Consider the following 21,752-nt stretch of genomic DNA (forward strand, 5'->3'; position numbering starts at 1 on the left):
AACATGTTAATACAGGGCATTGATGACATCTACAGGGTGCCTAAAATCTACTTCAAATATCATTAAACTGGCCTTTCGAGCAAGTCGGAATGATTTGATCAGCGTCGCAGTAGGAGGTGGGACCTGCAACACATGGGACAGGGAGAGAGAAAAGCAGTCGTTGCCATGTTTTCCCATGAGACCATCTGTGAATGGAAATGAAAGATTGCCTCAAAAACCCTGTTTCCACCAGATAGCTCATTAAGAAGGGGGGGAACCCCAGCTACCTCCTCGGACAGAGGGACCAACCCCTTCCCATCCCTTTCCCTTCCTGCTTAGACTCCTTACTTTGATTTTCAAGGGCCGTTGAAGAGCAATGGTTTGAGTGATATGCTAAGAAATGGACTTTCGTTAAAGATCATAATTTTGTCAGATGTTAAAAGAAAGAGTCACACTTCTTAATTTTCTGCATATATTTTCATTTGCCAGCCAGTAGCAGCACTTTATATGCCATTCTTGAAGGATCTAAAAAATAAAATGTTAGGAGTACCTTGAACAGTGCACCAGAAAGAAAGAGGGGTGGGTGAGGTGCGTGGAGTTCGAGCTCAAATTTTGAGAAAATTACAAAGTGAGAGTCTTGCTGAAAATACTGGAATACACTTTGCACTATTGCCTTTGCTTGATTACAGAGCAATAAGTTAACTTACCTCTGATCCATCCTCGGCACCCCAGAAGGATGCCAAATAAAATTTATCAACACTCCATTGAAAGCCGAGAATTCCTCAATGAATTATCCTCAAAACGAGGAAGAAGAAATGATGGATGGGGTAATTAAAGAATAAGTAATGAGCAGGAATGATGGAGAGGTGACGTGGAAAGGAATTAGGTCAATAGGGTGGTTTCCTATTATTTTTTTATTGCCTGAATCGAAAGATTATTACTCCTGGAGTACGTATTTCACGCTTTTAGATTTTTAAATGACGATATCTATTTTTGCGATTAAATGAAAAGTGAAAATTTTCAAGCGCGCGAAAACACGACGCGTAAGTAGGAATGATGGGAAAAAGTCCGTGTGACGCATTTCTGGTTCCCCCTCCCACCTTGTGAGGTGACCTTGATCGAGGCTCTAAGCGCTGATAGGACGCAGGATGCTAGCGGGTAGCCGAGTACCTTGCTGGCTGGTAGCGCTTGGCTTTAAAAAAGGTTTATTAATACCTTATCAAACGAAGAAAACTTTCCGACCTAAGCCAGTTTTAATAGGTGATTATTAAGACATGTTTCCCTGAGCTCTGTGCCTCATGCATGCATTGGTAACCTCAGACGATGTATAACTCCTATCCTCTCGTGTAGAAACTAGGTCCCTGTGACGTCACGTGGAGTGGAATCGCATGGGCGCCAATCTGGCCTTTTTCAAATGAGGATAAAATTTGACCCTTGCCATTCGTCAAAACCGGTATTTCAAAAACAAAATAATTTGTGTATTATGAATACACTAATGGTGGGTAACGAATCGCAATCAATGCCTTTCGTTTTCTTTGATGAAGGAAACCACCCTATTGCTTCAGGCGGGTAAAGGTTAGAAAAGAAAATAGCCAGAGAAAGATCATTTTGGCACGACATGTGAACTAAGGCAACGGACGTTTGGCAACACAGCTAACTTATGAAGCATACACCTTGGAGGTCTGAAAGGGATTGAATTTCCCGAGGACTAGGCTCTGCCTCTGGCATTCTCTAAATTGGGACTTATTTCAGTACATACTATAGGCTATCACTGGAATCAATATGCAAGCAACAATGTAACTATAGTCCTTAATTTTTCCCATTTTGTTCCCAAGAAGCTAAAAAGTACTCTATCTCAAAAAAGATTCTACTTTAACTTAATTCTTGAAGATCTTGTCTTGAGAACAGAAAATTCTGGGTTGTGTCCACAAATGGGTAATTGGTATTTCCAAAGCCAAAATTCTTAATATTCGACATTTTATCCTCATTTTCCAGAAAAATAGAGTTCTAAATGACACATCAAAAGACTGGGTCAAGAATTCTCTTTTGAAAAATGCATATTATATAGTATTAGCAGGAGAATAAGTGATGCTTCATACAATATACTGTGCACACAAAATCCTTTATTGTCGCTTGATTACAATGCTAAAATATACTTTGTACAAATGTGCTGAGAGGTGGAATTCACTTTACAATAATATGATGTGAATTTGAAACATAGATGAAACTTTGAGACTTAAATGAAATGTGACTATTATAAGCTGATCAGTGCGACACACTTTTAACAGCCAGAATACTTGTAAGCAAAATAAAATTGTTATTCATGCATGATTTATATGCAAATATCTAAGAATTGAAAATGCATCACAGAGAGACAAAGACTTTCAAATAATTAATAAAACTTAATTACACGGTCTATGATTAGAATAAAAAAAAGAAATAAATATATAAATAAAAAGTTCAGAAATTTGAAATAAAAAAGCTTAAAAGGAGATAAAAATGGATATCAACGTCTTTTCCATTTTAGGTTCAATAAAAAGATCCCATGAACAAAATAGATATTCCTTGGGCCCCTTGAACTGGTAAACTTCTAGGTCTCCAGAACTGCCAATTGTAGAACACTAGAAACAGAGTAAACACAAGGATGTTAAGGAAAAATAAGTTCATTAATTACAAATAAATGAAATGTTCCATTAAGGGGGAAATATGACACTGTTATGGTAGCACTCTTAAGACCTCATTTCCCCTGAATATTGCATGTGCTAGCTATCTCTTCCATCTCCTCTTTGATTAAACAATGCTTTAGAAGACCAATCAGAGATTAAGTAAAAAAGCAAGGCAAGCAATTAAGAGACTTAAATATTTAATTTCAAAGACGTAGTTTAGTAGTATAGGGCCACACTTTCAGTACCAAAGGCGGTGATTTGGAGGTCTATCAAAATAAAGATGACACCAAGAGATTTCCCAAAGTTACATGATTGAATTTTAGTGAGAACAAGAAGATATTACAATAAAAGAAAATTTGCAATATGTATAAGGATATGCCATCTAAGGTTGATATTACCATGTAAACTAAAACCTTGATTTAACCCATTTGGTAAGGCAAAAATAAGGGTGCCGAGTAGAATCGAAGCCGAAAAAATCAAGAGATGGTAAAGGGGTAGCCACGTAAAATTTTCAAAAGCTGGATATAAATATTATAACAGACAGTACACTCCTGATTATCCGGGATAATGATGGGGAGAGATGGCACGAATAATTGGAAAACACGAATAATCCTAACATTCACTTAAATGTCTGGTAATGTTCATAATTTACATTAAACAAACAATATATTATTATTAATGCAGTTATTCTATTACAGTGCAACCTCGATATAACGACACCCCATGGTGCACTAATAAACACTCGCTATAGCGAATTGTCGCTTTACCGGAGGTGGAGCAAATAATAGCCAATATACCTGTTGCGAACAGATATACAGGAACAGGAGTGGTGCGGCGACAGATAAACATCTATCCGATAAACATAAGCATAAATCCAGACGAAAGGCGATGTTTTTTTGCATCACTGAATTTCCTTACTCAAATAACAACTAACTATTCAAACAATTTATAAGCGCCGCACTGAATAAAAATCATGCAAAGCATTGTTTCGTCAATCATTATATTTATCGAACGACAGTTTACCACATAAATTTGAGACTGAGCACTCCATTAACTTCATTTCTAACAGATCGCTAGCAGTTACAGAGGTTAAGGAGTCTTGATGAAAGTCTTCCGGCGGTGAAACCCTCGCTATGGCGAGAGCCGAAGCCGAAAGGGTCTCGTAAAAACGAATTTTTTAACACGCTTATTATAGGATCAATTGACAGTGCATCGGCTATCTCTCGTAATAGCGGGGGTGTCGCTATATCCCGTACTCGCTTTAACGAGGTTCCACTGTATTTAAGAGTGCTTCCCAGACTCCTTGAGAGCTTTCTTCGCCAGTTTGCAACCTTATTAGTGGCGATAACATGGTTGCACTCGTATTATTCATACTTCATCTAAGGCCTTGTTTCGAAAACCACACATCCATGGTTTTATGATCACAGACACAGAAAAGTGGTTTGCACGAATGCTTCAAAACCACTGCTCGACGTCGGAAACTACACAGTCAGGCACCACGCCACGTAGTCGCGTCTCGCACAAGTTGCCCAGGTTGCAACTGCTGCGCGACGTGTATCCGTGATCAAGCAGCACGGTCGCGCACTGCAAGGCTTGGAAAACACGAACACGGTCCTCCCATGAATGCAGCTAGGGCGTGATCGCTTCCGTTTTATGAAGGAAAATCTAACGGAATTAATAAGCCCGGTATGTCCTAGCATTAATGCCGTAATTCCGATGATTTTTGGTCCGATTTTTTTTAAAAAGATCGCGGAAAAAATTCAGCGAGAGTGAAAATCATGTACGGATAATCCGCAACCTGGATAAACCACAGCCAGATAATCGGGAGTCTGCTGTAATACCAAGGGGAATAAATTCAAGTAATTACAGGATATAGAAATTTTATAGCAGTTCGTCGGCAGCCCCAAGTGAGAGCAAAAAATCAAGAAATAACTTACATATATGCCCAGGCTGCAGCACTATAGATGTCGGTGAACAAGCATGTGAACACTGTGATGCCGGCCAGAGGGAAATCAAACGCTCTCCACTACCAGCAGCCAAAATCCACACGTTAGCAAAGTCACTCATGGGCTGAAACACAGATATAATCCTAGTGAGAAGAGAATTCAAGCACCACAGAAGAGCACACACAACTACAGAGCTATTAAAAAACTTTATACCACCACAATTACCATATTTTTCTGAATACAGTCCCCCCTTTTTTCCAAAACTGCCCGAGGTAAAAGTAAAGGGGGGACTATATTCAAACATATTCTTTAAATATTTTCTCAAAACCCAAGCCTCAAAATTAGGGGGGACGACTATATTCAGAGGGGAGCTATAATCGGAGATATACTATTTCATGGTCACATATCACAGAGTTTATCAAGGACCACAAGTTCACCTCTTCTTCTATCTAATCTAATTGTTTATAGTAGATCCTTGCTTAACAATGGGCATGGGCTCAACTTCCAAAGATCAGTGTTGATTTTGCGCAAGCTTTTTAGAATTTCATATTTCATCCATTATATTTCCGCTCAAGCAATATGTAATCAATTATTGAATTACCGTATAAGCGCGTGTAAGAGGCGCACTTTTTTCCCAGATATTGCAGCCGAAAATGGGGGTGCGCCTCTTACACAAACTTCTTATCTCCCCCCCCCCCCCCCCCCCCCTTCACCGGTTGCAAGTTCAAGGGGCACTGAGTGGCCTTGGTTTTCAGCGTGAGTCAGTCATCTGAAACCCTGGGTCAAAATCAAGCGGCAGGCAGGGGAGTTTCTCCCTTAGTGACGTATTTTTAAAATGCTCCTGTTTGAATTTCTTGCAAGCATCGCGCCGTCACGTCGGTACCCCAGAGGTGAACATTGAAAAGATCGCGCGGGGTGATTCGCTCCGGAGCGCGTGCTAAATTTATTGCCACGAGTGGGCATCCCGCGGCATTTATACTGCATATAGTAATATTGGTGTCAAAACCTGCGGTTGAAAAAATTCGAACGAGTGTGCTCATTGTTGGACTTAATGGTGGATAGAAGAAATCGTAAATGCTTATAAGTGAAGAGCGCTGAAGGAGGGGTCGAGGGGAAGAGGGCTCCCTCCCCTCCGTATTTAAAGCTACGAGCGAAGGAGCAAGGGAAGAACACGTCCGATCTTGCATGTGACGTCGTTGCCTTTAAAGCGAAGGGGCGAAGGCGCAGCAATGTGATATACGCAGTTTGCGTTGCCTGAGTTTCCAGTCCGTCTCGTCTTGTTTGAATGCGCTTATGCTACGCTTGTTTCCTCCGAAATTGTGCTGTTTGGACTATGTTGAATATTAGTAGCCTTATTTTAGCTATAAATCTTTGTGTCAATCAATTAGAGCTCAAAAAACTTAAATGCTGTAAGATATACACGTCGCGTTAGGTCTAATTCTTTTTAGAACCTCGTGCGTGTCATACAATTGCTGAAAGATATCGAGATATCTTCGAGCTCAGAAGGTGACTCACGTAGCATTTGACCTCCAGAAACTCGGGGAATTGAACCTGGTAGACCGAAAAAGGTCAGTTGGTGGAATGGGGTAGGGATGAAACACGTTTCCATTGTTCCCCTGTAACTTGATATTTTCCTGTGGAGTCTCGGAAAGGAAAAAAACGGCAGAGGCATTAGCTGATGGAGAGCCGAGTGTAGTTCCGTTAGGCCCCTTGCACACACACCGATTTTGGACGGCCGGTAAAATATGGGCCGATATTTTACCGGCGAAGCGATGCTTGCACACACGCCGGATTTTTACCGGTCAAACGATACGTTGCTAAGTTTTTGAGCCGGCGATCCACAGTGACAATAGCCGGCAGCTAACCGGCATTTTGCCGGTGCCGGCGTGTGGTCGGTACGTGTGCAAGCTCCAATGCTCTCCCATTGGTCACCATTGGAATGTGGACGGCCGATATTTTACCGGCCATCCAAAATCGGTGTGTGTGCAAGGGGCCTTAAATCTACGACGTGGTTATTATCCTATGGCGCTGAGATTGCCCCGATTGTTGTTCAATCTCTTGGGAAAGCTCATGCCATTTGCCTGTCGTGTTTTGCCTTAAAATTTTCCACGGCTGCAATTCTATTGCAATACTCCTGCGAGAGCTTTTAAACAAAATTGTTCGTGAGTAGGACAAGCAACGTAGAGCGATGGCGTATGCAAAGAGAGGATCGGAACTCTTTCTACTCCCTCTTATGCCGCCGCAGTTATCAAAATTTCCTTTTTCAAATAGTACTGAAAGAGGACATTTCGATAACTGTCGAAATTCCAGGCATATGTCTGCAACACCGCACGATAGGATAAAAAAAGTCGCAATTTTTTTTTCTTTATAGCTTCGATCCTCAAAATAGGGGTGCGCCTCTTACACAAGCTTATACAGTATTCAGCATTTTTTTTAAATAGCAACATTTATATGCTCCGATGCTCTTTCAACTGATTCCTCATCCAAAAATAATAATAACTCAACAAACAATGAAATTAACTTTACACTCAGTTATCCCGAACAATTTATATTATAAAGCGTCGGTCTAATATACATAATAAGATTGTTATGTTTCCCATAACACATCCCCAATCCCCCGGCGTAAAACATTTGGAATGACAAATATAATGAAAATCCACGCAAGTTAGAGCAAGCAAAACAGCTCAAACATGTGGATGACGCATGAGGAAAGAACACTGCTTCTCACCATTTATAATGTAAATTGAGTGATTTCAATATTAAATCACGTAAGTTTCAAGTATGGGTAAACTTTTCTCGGGATTCCCACCGGTTTAATGTTTTCATAACGGCCAATGTTTCAAGTACCCTCTCGGCACTCATCTTCAGGGCTGAACATTAAATAAATCAATATTCAGCCCTGAAGATGAGTGCCGAGACGGTACTTGAAACGTTGGCCGTTATAAAAACATTAACCCGGTGGGAATCCCGAGAAAAGTTTACCCTGGACATTATTTGCCGGGCAAACATAAAATCAAGTTTCAAGTAGTTTACACTACATACTTATTTAATCAAGTGCAAGGGAAAAAATGACACGTTATCTTAACCAGTCACACCATACAATTATTAACATAGACTGAGCTCATTTGATTCTATCCTGAAATTTTAGAGCAGATTATCAATTTTAAATAACTAAACTTTATTCAGGCTTTCCTTAGTAATTTCACAATTCAGCTAAATTATATTGTAAAAATACTTAGACATGTGAATGCACTCATATGCATGACTAAATTTAGATTACATGAACACTCATCGCTTCACCCAATTACTCCTTGTGTATCATGGGTAACTAGGTACTTTTATCTTACCAGTATATGAGCTGGTGATTCAGCACCATTGAAGAAAACAAATCTTTGGATAGCAACTTCAGTGCCATTTGGAACAAAATATGGCCTTGGAAAAGCTTCACGCAAAACCCTTGCTGGTGCTATTCGGTTGATTTTCCTGCAAGAGTATGGATAAATGTGTGAAAATTAGCAAGCATCAAATAAAAAATAATTAAAAAATATTGATGTCCCACAAAACAAGAATGAGAGTAGAACCAGATGAGGATACTGGCATTCAAACGATAATTTCAAGAAATGAGAGAAATGTAACAAAATTTACAACTGATATTGTTTATTTGAAAGAGTTTTCCAAGCACTGTGTTATCAAGGGTCCAATTCCAATTTTTCTCCTCCAGAATGAGGCAAAATGGAAGCAAGCCATCCATCTTTTTCTACTGCCTAGATAACTGAATAGTGCTGTAATTAAGTTATTCATAAGATTGAAATTTATTTCATTTCCACTGATCTGGCACCCTAAAAATGGTGCTTACATCCAAAGAATAAAAGCTGAAGATCCAGATCATAATCATCCAGTCATGCACAAAAATTCATTACTGCCCCTTCCCTCCTGACCATAATTCTCTATCCCTTCAAAATCTCCCACTTGGATCAATTATGGTACAAATGTAGTAATACCATAATATAAGTAACACAGATTAAACAAAGTTATGAAATGATTATGTTATCTGGGGTACAGACAAAATTTACATGTAAAAGTATAGGGCAACCAGGGGCAGATTAAAGTCGTTTTGTGTACGGGGAGGGATGCTATTACTTGCGACATCACCTCAGTGGTAAGCAATATGCCTCAGGGATAATGAGTGTTCAAATAAGTGGCTATCAGATATACGTCAAAATAAAAAAAAAAATTGTTTGCTAAGTTAGTGAGATAAAAAACTTTTTCCACCGCAGAGGGCAGCTTTGTTCTAATATAATTTAGCACATACAAAGGAGGACAAACTTGAGTCCATTTTCAAATCAATCACTTAATGTCATACAAAACATATCCTTCTTCACCTTTCTTTGACAGTTTGGCTGATTTTTGCAATTCTAAGACTTAAAAAAATATGTTGGACATACATTTTTGATGCTTACTAAGTTGAAGATTATGATATAGCTGCAATTAAAAATGAAGTTTAGTCAATCGATGGCCTGAGGTCGTCTGAGCCTCATGGAAGTGACAGGGTATTAGAGGAAGCATTTTTTTGTTTGAAACATTTAGCAAGACATAAAAATAATAATAGGCACTACTAGGTGATCAGGCCAGGACCAGACCAAATTTAGTGTATGCTATTTTGACTCAATTAAGACTTACAGTGCACAAAGAACCACCACTAATACTGGGGACTTGTCTTAGAATACATCTAACCACTGCAAAGGGGCCTTTACCATGTAACGTGCATTTCTGGATACTGAGATACATTAAATGCATCAACACTGCTGGGGTCCAAAAGAGAAACAAGGTCATTCAGCCATGGTAATGATGAGTATATGCTAGGAGCATCCCTGAGGAAAACATCTCGATTCTCCATGAAAAGTCCTTGAAGGGTTTCAAGACTACATTCCGTGTCCACAGCATCCTATGGGAGGAAAACAATTGTGAGGTAAGTGCTAAAGCAAAAGTGAAACGAGCTAAGTTTAGTGACGAAGTTATTTACTTCACATTATGTGAGATTCGGAAAGCAATATTTACTTAAAAAGAGGCAACTGGCTCAATTGTAGCTGAAAGATGCAAAATTACTAACCAGTAATTCTTAGAATAGCAGTACTTAAGTAGCAATACTGAGTGCTTCGAATGCACATTATAATTAATTATTACCTTCACTACGAAGGGGATTCCACTATGGTGGTAGTACTCAGTGAAGTTCTTCAAACCAGACAAATCTAGTACACTTCTAACCTGCTCGCAGGGCCAGCAATCCAGATCCTGCACTTTGTAGAAAGGGTTCTTCACGAGGCACTGTTCCTCGTGCCAATCTTAAATTAATGATTAAATAAATAAAATTAATGACTAGGCAAGGACAAGAATCCACAATCCAAGTTCCACAATCATTTTCAGCTTCTTACCAACAAGAGATGGATAAACCTTTAAAAGAGGCAAGGTTACCAGCCTAAATGTGCGCATAAAGGGATATATATAATCCTGAATGTGCCGAGTGACTAACTTCTGAGTAGGATTGTGGCATGCGAGAACGCAGTACAATATACTGGCTGTTATGAAAGCCCACCACAAGAGGTTAAAAATATGCATCCAAAATGACATGAACAACGATGTAAATCGTCGAATGAATCGACAAGTCCGTGAAGTAGAATCCACACTTGCATTTGCCTCATTTTCCAAAATTCGAAGTGATTCTTCAATGATTTCATTGATTTGGACGTCGGTTAAGTTCCAGTCTTCTCCTCTGGATCTCAATGCCTGCACATCTTCCTCAAACTCCTTAGTGGTAAGGGTTCTTCTAGAGATTTTCTCGTCTAAACTCATGATTTTGCGATGGATAGAACTTAAGTTCTTAATTTCATATTACTGATAAAATCTTCGATTACCTCGGCGGTAAATCTCCACCCGAACAATACCTAACGCACCGGCATGAGGCAGGTATTATTAATTCGACTCAGTCACTGAATAATGTCATCCGTCCCTAGCTTCTGAATAAGATTACATATGTAGTACGTGACCCCAACTTGTTTATTTGTATTTCCAGATCGAACACAAAATAGTCCACATGACCCACGTCTGTTGATTACCAAACTCAAAATAGAACGGAATCAGTTCATTAGAAATAAAAACATATTGTAATTATAATTTTGCATATAAATTAATTTTATCATATCGTTCACCGTCATATATTCACAAAATATGAGAAAAAAGCACAAAACTGCACTAATTTGAACTACAAATCGCCAAGCATTTCCTACTTCCGGTAGGTCACCGGGTAGAAAGTAGTAGAGTAGTAACAGTTTTCAATGTAACGGGCGTCTATTTTGGCTGAAAGTTCATTAGCTTTCATTGATGTAAGTAATACCTTTCAAATTTTCTCCTTCATTCCGTAATCGTCATTACTCGCCACGAGTCTTAGCCCTGAGGAATTAATGTAAACATTGGCTACGGCGTATGAACGCGAGAATGTAGGCTGTAAACAAACAGTTACAGATTTGTTTATATCGCAGTAAGCCTTTATTTCAAATTTATCTCCATACACATAATCATTTAATTATTTTTCTGACGCTTTCCCTTCGAATGAAACCATAATGTTGAGAGTTTGTTCAGAGCATCCTTTTACTTCGAATTAGGTAAATATTGATTGGTATCAGGATCCCTTGGTATTAAGAGTTTGCATTTTAGGGATGTCATTTATAATCCGAATGAAATGACCAATTAATGAATAATATGGACTTGTATTTGAACATATTTTGTTCCTTACGCCTGTTCGTACAGGTAATGGATTAACAAAATCCACGGTAATCCCAATTCATGGTATGTTGTTAAGCATGAACTGTCATAGTTTTGATTTGACGGATTATAATGTTGTGTAATATATTCATTCATATCTCCTCTTGTCTGCAATAATACTTTTATTAATTAATTTTCATTTATGTCAACACAATTTTTTGATGGTAAAATTGATGGCCACTTTTAAATAAAAGTTACCTGAAGCATTAAATGTTATCCTGTGGAATTTTTTCATGTCAACATTATTTTTATTTGTGCTCTATGAAACAACGAAAAGTGTTGAGGTGTATTGCTCTGTTTGAGTGCTTATATTTTAATCGAGTTTTCAAAAATATTGAAAGATACACAGGCATGATTTGGATATTATGACTGTCCTTTTGATGCTCCAATGAGTTTTGGTTTAGTTATCAAGTGTAATGGCTGAGGATGTTCTGACCTAATGTGCATTTTTTTGCCATTTTGTGCTATGCGTGTGGCCTGACAGACATAAATGGTGTTGCCATGCTGAAGCTATGTTCATTTGTCAGTTCAAGGCACTTGAATGAAATACTGTTTATTCAGTAATCAAGTAAAATGCTTACTGTAGTAAATCTAAGTTAAAATGTGGTCAAATAGGTCTTGCTAATCATTCTTCTCTTTTGCCAACCAGTAAGACATTTAATAGTTGTAACACAATCTTAGTTCTGCCTTAGCTGCCTATGCCCTTGTCTTGTCAGACTGTTAAGGCCATTTTACATGGTACACGGAATTGCACAATCTGACGTACGTGCGAAGGCACAATCAAAATTGTGGCGTGTAAAGTGGTGAATTGCTAGAACACATGCGAGAGTGCGTGGATGCGAGACGGCAAAATAGCCCCTGTTCTAATTTCGTTCATACATTTGTGCAATTCCACGCCATTTTAGAAATTAATGCAGCTCTAACCTGTGCAATTCCGTGCCCCGTGTGAAACGGCCTTTAAGGTGCTTCGAAGATTCCTACCACAGATTTTAGCCCTCACCTATGTGATTTGGCTCTGATACGTTCATTAAATTGCATTTGTTTTACTTTTAAAATACTGTATTTTGCATGGTAAGTAATGCTGCTAATAGTTTCACTTCACCTTTTTCTCAACAGAGTACTCCTTGACACAATGGAGTACAAGTCCACTTCTTCCGTATGCTCCGCAGAATGTTGAACTGACTGACACCCCCTGATGGCCAGCAACCTCTGCTTTCCTGGCATCGATGGGGTGTGGGGCAGCTGAGGGCAAGGAGGAGGCAGACATGACTGAGCCCGAAGGCACGTCTGGAAGAGGAAGTGACGGCGAGGTTGAAGCCGACTCGGGGTCCCGGCCACGGCCGCAAGCACGCGAGAGGGGTGAGATTGAAGAGGAGGAGGAGGAGGACGGGGAGGAGGAAGAGGAAGAGAACGAGGCGGAAGGAGGCCAGGTGGGGGAGGGAGGCTACAGGAGCCCGAGGGAGGGCCCCTCAGCGGCTGGTGATGGTGAGTCGAGGAGCCAAGGCGGTCTGCAAGGGGATACCTGCTTTCCCTCTAATAGTTCCAGCAGTGGTTAGTATCATTCGGGTGTCCATGATACTGCTACACTGTTCTAATGCTCTATCTGGTTCTTTTCTATCTTATTCCTCCTCAGAAAGTATAATCCTTACCCCTTGCATGGCACTAGAGTTCTGTTATAAGTTTGTGGCACCTGCTTGAAAACCTACTTTCGTTTGTTGTGAGTCTATCTTGAGGAACTGCTGGTGAAAAGGGGTGTGGGCGAAAGAAACCAGTCTAATTAGGGATTCCATTGAGAACACTTGCACTCCTTGCCTACCAAGTGGCATTTGCTTTCCTTGTGCCCGGATCAACACATTGTGACAGAAATTTTTATTTTTCATCCTTTCATTTCGTCATTAAGTTGTGTAAATTTTTTCTTGGCTATCTCCTCTTGTTTATTTTTCACAAGCATTTGAACATCAGATTAAACTGCTGTGTTTTCAAATTACGATTTTAATGATTCATTTTTTGAAAAACTGTAGTTTCACCCCAACCTCAAACGTTTGTGAAAAATTAGCAAGTGGAGAAATCCTAGAAAAAATGTGCTCTGTTTTGTTGCTACAGGAAAGGATGGAAACTACAAAGTTTCATTAACCCTCTTTAGTGCTATCCTTCTTCCTGGGGTACCAGTGAGAAATGCAGAAGATATTTTAATAAAATGTAGTAACTACAAAAAAATAATACAAGGCTATTTAATCAACAGCAGAACGATGGAATGCATTATATGAGACAGCAAAATAACGAGCTTCTCATCTTCGAACTCAAGACCACAGCAGAATGAGAGCTTGTTATTGAAGAAATCTATAATTAGTCGAGATTATTTTTCTGCTGCTCATTGTCTTCTGTATTATGAGATCAGATGTACTAGTGAACTAAAACTTTTCTTGTCAGCAAGCAAAGAAAAAATTTACGTTTTTCGAAGGGAATTAATATGTAAAACATATGCTTGGTTTGCCTTTGAATTAAAATATGATTTTCCAGGTGTTTCTGCATCTGATTTTTCACACTGTGAAGATTGCGGAAAATATTGAAGGAGAGTGAAACTCATGCCTGGATAATCGACAACGGATAATTAGTAGTTCACTGTATCCCTCTTGGGCTGGCCACCCTAATGATAATGCATTCCTCGTATGGATTAGAGCCAAGGGTGTCTTCCCCTCCAAAAAACCTAACCTGCAGTCACTTTCCTGTCTTTTCCCTCCTATTAGGTGCCAGGAACTTTTAACTGAGCTATTCAATCATAAAGTTGGTGTAATGCAACCATCCTTCGTTCCTAGTAGTTCTATATGGCTCCATAGGTCAGTGTGGACCTTGTCCAATGGCATCATTGCTCCATTCTCTCTGCTGGCTCTCCCTCTTGTTAATATCCACCTAATTTTGGGTTATGACCACGCTCTAATGCAAGACCGAACTTGAGTCTAGATTCTGTGTTGTTTCTTGGCCTTGGTGTTGGAAAATGAATAATCTTGTGCTAATAATGAAAACTTTAATACAGAGTTCATTTTTCTTGAAATCATGGTAGAATGAAGTCATTGAAGAAATGTCAAGGTTTTCATTTCTGCATCTAAATTAACCATTAATATTCATATTATCCATGTTATGGAAAGAGCAAGAACTGTGGGCGATGGCAAGAATGGATAGCAAAGTACTTAGGTGACATTGTCAGTCTGGCAAATTCCACTTTCCACTGCAATGTGACTAACATCTATGAATGAACTGAGTGAGTGGAAATGAATGAGTGGGTTGCTGGTCAGATGAGTGACTCTGAATAATTGCTGAGTTAAAAGGTGGCCATTGAATAACTGATGAAGGGGCTTGGCATTATATGGGAAAGGTTCAACTAGGATCTTTTCGGCAGTGTGTAAAGTAAGGGCAGGAATTGGGGGGGTTAGGCATTTGCTAAAGTTGAAAGGATAGTTCGTGAGCCATAGTATTCATATGCCGCATAAAAGGCGTGTGGCAGGGGGTGTTAGAACACCAGCCATTTACACACAGAATATGAAGTGCTCTAATGAATTTGGGACTATCGTTTATTGAAGTTTTGTGTTGCTACCTATATTGAGAGTCAGCCCAACAACACATATTCATATACATATCACTACTCGCTGCGCTGCGCGCGCTCGCTAAGGGGCTCCGCCCCTTAGAAACCCCGGATCCGGCTTCGCCGTCTAAGTTTGTGGGTGTTCGAAGAATGTTTATGCGAGTATTTTATGATTCCGAATGTGGTAACCCTAGGAACATAACGAAAAACGAGGTAAGCATGCGAAATGATAAGACAATTGTAGAGGGCGTTATCAAAATACTTTTTGTCGTCTTTCGTATCCTTAACCCCAAATTCGGATCCGGTGTCGCCGTCTGATGTTGTGGGTGTTCAAACAATTCTTTTGCGAGTACTATGACCCCTAATGACTGGGGAAGGGTAACGCCCTCCGCAGCCGTCGGGAAAAAACTGTCCCTCGGCTGAGCCGCGGCACACTTGTCAATTCCTGACTTAGTGGACAGTGTTTCGCCGTTTGTCGAAGCTCTGTCCACTAAGTTGATGAGGCCGCCGGCCAGCGGGAATAAGTTAAGTCCGCTGCAGCCGCTACCGAAATTCCCAGGGCGGGCCAGGTGGAAGGGTGTTGCCCCCAAGGATACTCCTGGGAAGGGCTTTGATTTTCATCGACCATTGTCAAGGACGGTAGGTGCCTTTCAGGAAAATTTTTATTTTAGGGGGGATGTGTGTGTTTTCAAATTTCTTTCCCAGTTAATGTTATTTTTCCCAAGTTCGTTTCTATTGAAATGTGATTGAGTTTGACCGGCTGCATTTCGAGGAAATGATATCTTAGGGCCGTATTGATAGTCGTTCTCCTGAGAGTCGCCTAGGCGAATCCTTAACGAGGGACTCCTAGGGGAATCTTCAACATAGAAATTAATGAATGTCCCCTAGGAGTCTCCTGATTAGGGGACCCCCCCGCCGATAGAGGTGAAAACTTTGAGACTCAACAGCAAATGGTTTGTTTAACGTTAGTAACTTTTGGCGGCGCGAAATTGTTCTTTTTCGACGGCGGAGAAGAAAATGATGTGGGAATCGGTAAGAAAGTATAAATAGAACCCCCGCAGCCGGCTTCGCCGTCTAATTCTTTTGTGAGAGAAAATAAAAATTTCCACGTTCCGCTTTTTCGCTGGGTATGGTAGGTGGTCTTCTTATATGATGGATAAAAATGAAATTGAAACGTCTCTGATAGATTTTTCAGCGTACCTAGACTCTTTGATCACCCACTGCATTTGCCAATCGAAAGCCATAATAATTTTAAGGTAACATTGGAATGCATATACAAGTTGAGATAGCCATTGGTGAAGAGGAAGACAATCTGTACTGTAAAGTGTTTTTGTAATTATTCACCTTTCTAACACGGCGGAATCCAAGTTCCACGGGCTTGTGTCCAAAGGAGCTCGCGCTTTTAAAATTTTGCAAATGGCTTTCGATTGTTGCCACCCCCTCGCCACGTTGAGGCTGCAGTTAGGATTTGAGGAGGGCATGCACTACAACGACTCTAAACTACTGTTTATATGAAAACAGATAGATGCCGTTAAAAATTAAAAGATTGAAAAATATGCATCGTGATAATTAAGTATTAATATATGCGAGGCGCATCTTATAATGCAATTAAAATTACGTACATGTGCATTCAAATATTTTTTATTTTTTGAGGTTTTTCCTTTTGTCTCGATCTATACTAAACACATGCACACGGGTTACATGCAGTGAAAGCATACAGTGGCGATTCGTAGTAAATTCTAAGATAACAAAAACATGGAAATAACAAATGTAAGAAAATGTTTTTCCTTGAGTTATGCTAAATTGTAAAGGAAAAAGTTCAATCAATTAAGTGCATCAGGCTCTAAACATGCGTAAGTATAAATGCATAGAGTGTATAGTCATGCAGATATAAAAAATACGTATTCCATTACCTTTATTTTGTAACTTTTTTTATCGCTCTACGATAGAAACAATAACAACATACATTGAATGAAAGCATGCAGAATGAAGAACAAGGAGGAACTATATGATAAAAGAAGCAATAAATGCAAGATATATATAAACGTGCATTTATGATACTGATTTCACTAATATTTATTTTTGTATTTTAAATTTTTTCATTTTTTTGTATTTTTAGTTTTTTAGTGAATTAAACTAGGTAATTCTACGGGAACCAGCTCCTAAAATAACATGCATTTAGGCTAACTATTAACTAATTTTTTATATTTTTCATTTTTTTTAATTTTTTTGGTTTTTCTCATTTTTCAGTACCCTATTTCGTTTCCGTGTACCTACAACGGGGTCTGTATAACGCAGTATGTACGTGTGGGGGTAATGCCGCTGGAATTTAATTTTTGTCCATTTCCTCGTCGTTCCTGGTGGTATTTCTCTCTACATTCTGCCGAAACCGGAGATCAGCCGATCTACCGACGAAGATATCTACAGACAACGTTAGAGGCACGCAAGGGACATCACACACCCTACTCCACTGTAATTTCACGGACGATGGAGATCCTTGTTTGCAGCAGTTTTCTTGAGGAGCTTGTAATGATGGTCTTCTAAATGGTGGCTTCAGTTCCTCGTCGGTCTTCGTATCTCCGACTCTCTCTGTGGTGGAAACACCCGTGGTGCCTTCTCCCTCCTACTCTACCCACCCCCGGAGACCAGCCGTTTAACAGCGTCCTATTGGGTCTCCCTATGATATCTAACGATGACGATGGAAGGCACGCAAGGGACATCACACACCCTACTCCACTGTAATTTCACGGACGATGGAGATCCTTGTTTGCAGCAGTTTACTTGAGGAGCTTGTAATGATGGTCTTCTAAATGGTGGCTTCAGTTCTTCGTCGGTCTTCGTATCTCCGACTCTCTCTGTGGTGGAAACACCCGTGGTGCCTTCTCCCTCCTACTCTACCCACCCCCGGAGACCAGCCGTTTAACAGCGTCCTATTGGGTCTCCCTATGATATCTAACGATGACGATGGAAGGCACGCAAGGGACATCACACACCCTACTCCACTGTAATTTCACGGACGATGGAGATCCTTGTTTGCAGCAGTCTTCTTGAGAAGCTTGTAATGATGGTCTTCGTAATGGTGGCTTCACTTCTTCGTCGGTCTTCGTATCTCCGACTCTCTCTGCGGTGGAAACACCCGTGGTGCCTTCTCCCTCCCACTACCCACCCCCGGAGACCAGCCGTTTAACAGCGTCCTATTGGGTCTCCCTATGATATCTAACGATGACGATGGAAGGCACGCAAGGGACATCACACACCCTACTCCACTGTAATTTCACGGACGATGGAGATCCTTGTTTGCAGCAGTCTTCTTGAGAAGCTTGTAATGATGGTCTTCGTAATGGTGGCTTCACTTCTTCGTCGGTCTTCGTATCTCCGACTCTCTCTGCGGTGGAAACACCCGTGGTGCCTTCTCCCTCCCACTACCCACCCCCGGAGACCAGCCGTTTAACAGCGTCCTATTGGGTCTCCCTATGATATCTAACGATGACGATGGAAGGCACGCAAGGGACATCACACACCCTACTCCACTGTAATTTCACGGACGATGGAGATCCTTGTTTGCAGCAGTCTTCTTGAGGAGCTTGTAATGATGGTCTTCTAAATGGTGGCTTCAGTTCTTCGTCGGTCTTCGTATCTCCGACTCTCTCTGTGGTGGAAACACCCGTGGTGCCTTCTCCCTCCTACTCTACCCACCCCCGGAGACCAGCCGTTTAACAGCGTCCTATTGGGTCTCCCTATGATATCCAACGATGACGATGGAAGGCACGAATGGTGTTTCCATGATGGTAAGAATGCATACGAAGGATGAATTCCTCAGAGAAGCAGCTCGTCAAACACGACATTCTTCGCATATGCTATACCGTCGACGACTTTATTTTGCGGAACAAGAAGGACTATGTCTTCCGGTCTTCGTACACGGCTCAGTAAGACGTAGAGCTGACCGTGTGTAAAGCAGTCCGTCCTGAGGTCGACGCCAACGTACTCTATTGTCTGGCCTTGGCTCTTATGGCCTGTCATTGAATATGCTAAGGCCAACGGAAACTGGCGTCTAAGAACCATAAGAGGTGATCCTTCTGTGAATGGGAAACGGAATGTAATCCGGGGTATGCCAATGCGGTGTGTCTTCCCGGGAATTTTCACTGTTATCAGGCGATTGCTGATGGCGGTCACGATGACTTTAGTCCCATTCACTAGTCCGTCTCCAATGTTTAAGTTCCTCATAATCAGGCACACGGAACCAATCTTGAGGCGCAAAACGTGATCTGGGATGCCATTTCCTGTAGCATGATGCAAAAGTTGAATGTCCACGTCGAGTCCGTCGTCGTCGTTTTCCTTGCACACACTATCGGCGCTTCTAAGCTCATGGAGGCGTCCGTCGGAGGAATCGAGCACCGAATCGTTGATTTCCTTAACATTTGAATTTAACGTGGAGAGGATAGCTCGTTTTGCGCAGAGCTCGGGTTGGCTCAGTACGCAGGGTGGAAATATATCCTCAATCAACTGCCTCAAGGATGTCACAATTCTTAGCCCTCGAAGCGGTATCAGCGCCTCCCGTAGGCGTCCCTCGCCGAAGGAAATAGAGTCTATTGTGCCGTTGCCTACTTGGAGGAGGAAGTCCGAATAATCCTGGCGTTGACCAGTTCGCTGCGGCGTAGTCAACGAAAAAATCTTGAAGAGGCTCCACATAGGCGATGAGCGCAGGGAAACACACGAAATATCGGCTGGCGTCCGCGCGTTTTTAACGACTGGTGCTATTTGCCTGAAATCGCCAGAACAGAGAAAGATTTTTCCTCCGAAGGGTAAATTATTATCCATGAGATCCCTCAATGATCTATCCAGAATTTCGAATATGTAGTGGTGCGCCATAGGTGCCTCGTCGAATATGATGATCTTGGCTTCTCGAATCAGTGCAGCACGCTGGGAACCATTGCTAACGTTCCAGTATCCCGTTCCGTCTCCTAAATCGATCGGAAGACGGAACATGCTATGAGCCGTCGTACCTCCTTGCATGTTGGACGCTGCGATTCCTGAGCTCGCAACTGCAAGGGTAACATATCCGTGTCCGCGGGCGTACGCTAGTATCACACGGAGGAGTGCGGTTTTTCCGTAGCCACCTGGCCCATCGAGGAACAAGATTCTATCCCTTATGTTGTCTTCCTGAAGAAGGGCTTTGATATGAGAAAAAAATCTTTTCTGGTCCTCGGAAAGCTTCGGCTCCCACTCTTCGACAAACAATCTTTGTTTTTCTTTGCTGTACTGAACCTGCTCTCTACTCAACTCCGTCGTGACGTCTTGTACGTGCGGAAGTCCGTGATCTTTAAGGCAAGAACCCTGTCGCCTGAGGCCCCTATCGATAGCGAGAAGAGAAAAGGTATATGCAGCGTCTGGGTTTTCGGGATGCCGTTCTAAATAATCCTCACTGAGGGAATTCTTATAATTTTCCCAAAGAATGGCCCCGGGAGCCCCTATGTTACAAAGGAGAACGAAGAATGACCGCAATGTATGGGCTACCATAAACGCTGAGGCCTCTCGTAGTGCATCGGCGTATTCCTCTTCGTCCTCTACCAAACCTAAACTTCGTGCAACTTCCTGAAACGTGCGACAGTTTCCTACCCCACGGGACAAAAGGTCGGCGAAACCACGGCAAGGAGTGGTCATAAGGAGGATCCTAAGATAATATTGCTCACCTCGATTAGGCGAAATCCAAAACAATCTACACACTTTGACGCCGCGCTGGCGAGCGGTAACGTAATGAACTCCATCGGGGAGCGCATAGAAATTATCACCAACTGGACGACGGGTATGAATCATGTACTTCTCGTAAAAACTCTGATAGGTTAAGCCGTCGAAAATAGTGTCGCGCGGACGATTAAAGTAAAGGATTAATTTTGATGAAGCAGACGACGCGATTTCATTTAAATTGCATTCACGAGGCCTATATATGACGTTCTGTTTGCCTTCCAAGTGAACGGGTAGGCATTCCACGGTGGGCTCAGATTTCGAGATAGGGAACTCTAACAAACGCCAGCACGCATCACTGGCGCCTACCATGCGCTTAGTGGCATACTGTTCCACTTCGTTATCTTGCAAGCCAATCGGGGTCACGGTTACGTTTTGTAGTGACCCTCCCTTCATCAAATATTTGAATAAATACTTCACCACGCGACGTGTGGAAGCTAATTCTAAGTTGATGTGGGCCTCGTACTTTAAAATCAACGCGGCGTTATAGGGGACTACCCATCCGTCGTGAACTGATATTTCTTTGCGTCGCGCGTGAATAATTCCCAAATTCGAATAATCGCGCCTGTATTGAACGAATCCCCTTTCGTCTACGTGGGTGGTTTGGCAAGACGGCTTCGGATAAAATTTACTGCAACAACCCTTAGCAGCATCCCAGCATGGAAAGTCGGTGCGCTGGTCCGTACCGCACGGGCCGTGGATCATATGCTGCAAGACCAACCTCCGAAGTCGCCCACCGGCCTCCTCTTCCGAGGGTATATCTGCGCGGATTACGGCGTCAATTTCTTCCGCTTGGACCGGTCCTACCCCGTCTACCTTGAAAACTATATGTGCGTGAGGCAAGCCCCGCATCTGCATTTCAATAACGTAAACGAAGTACGATGGTCGCCCGAAAAATGCTCCGCTACGCAAATCTCTAATCAATTCCCCGAGCTTAATATTGAAAATCCTGCAGGCAGTGGAAGGATCACTGCGCTTGCTTCCGTAGGGGCACGCCTTCTTATTTTCCTCCCAGTGAGC

General features: G+C 41.6%; 2 protein-coding genes across 3 annotated transcripts in view; one reads left to right on the forward strand and one right to left on the reverse strand.

Annotated features, from left to right (window-relative positions):
• Positions 1 to 2,082: 2,082 nt before the first annotated feature.
• LOC124161837 lies at positions 2,083 to 10,662 on the reverse strand. Its single transcript, XM_046538043.1, has 6 exons — positions 10,024 to 10,662; positions 9,776 to 9,933; positions 9,346 to 9,536; positions 7,939 to 8,074; positions 4,583 to 4,715; positions 2,083 to 2,600 (listed from the first exon to the last, which is right to left on the reverse strand). The coding sequence occupies exons 1-6, from the start codon at positions 10,439 to 10,441 to the stop codon at positions 2,509 to 2,511; spliced, it is 1,128 nt and encodes a 375-aa protein (XP_046393999.1). The 5' UTR covers positions 10,442 to 10,662; the 3' UTR covers positions 2,083 to 2,508.
• Positions 10,663 to 10,801: 139 nt separating this feature from the next.
• Positions 10,802 to 21,752, forward strand: part of LOC124161835 (zinc finger protein ztf-16) — a 37,337-nt gene continuing 26,386 nt past the window's right edge. The window contains exons 1-2 of one of the 2 annotated variants that reach the window (XM_046538041.1): positions 10,802 to 10,971; positions 12,527 to 12,961. In XM_046538041.1, coding sequence (XP_046393997.1) covers positions 12,637 to 12,961 — 325 coding nt within the window. In that variant the 5' untranslated portion in view covers positions 10,802 to 10,971; positions 12,527 to 12,636. The remainder of the gene's footprint in view (positions 10,972 to 12,526; positions 12,962 to 21,752) is intronic. The other variant, XM_046538042.1, reaches the window with a different exon arrangement.

This window comes from Ischnura elegans, chromosome 7 (genome assembly GCF_921293095.1).
Source record: "Ischnura elegans chromosome 7, ioIscEleg1.1, whole genome shotgun sequence".
Taxonomy (NCBI): domain Eukaryota; kingdom Metazoa; phylum Arthropoda; class Insecta; order Odonata; family Coenagrionidae; genus Ischnura; species Ischnura elegans.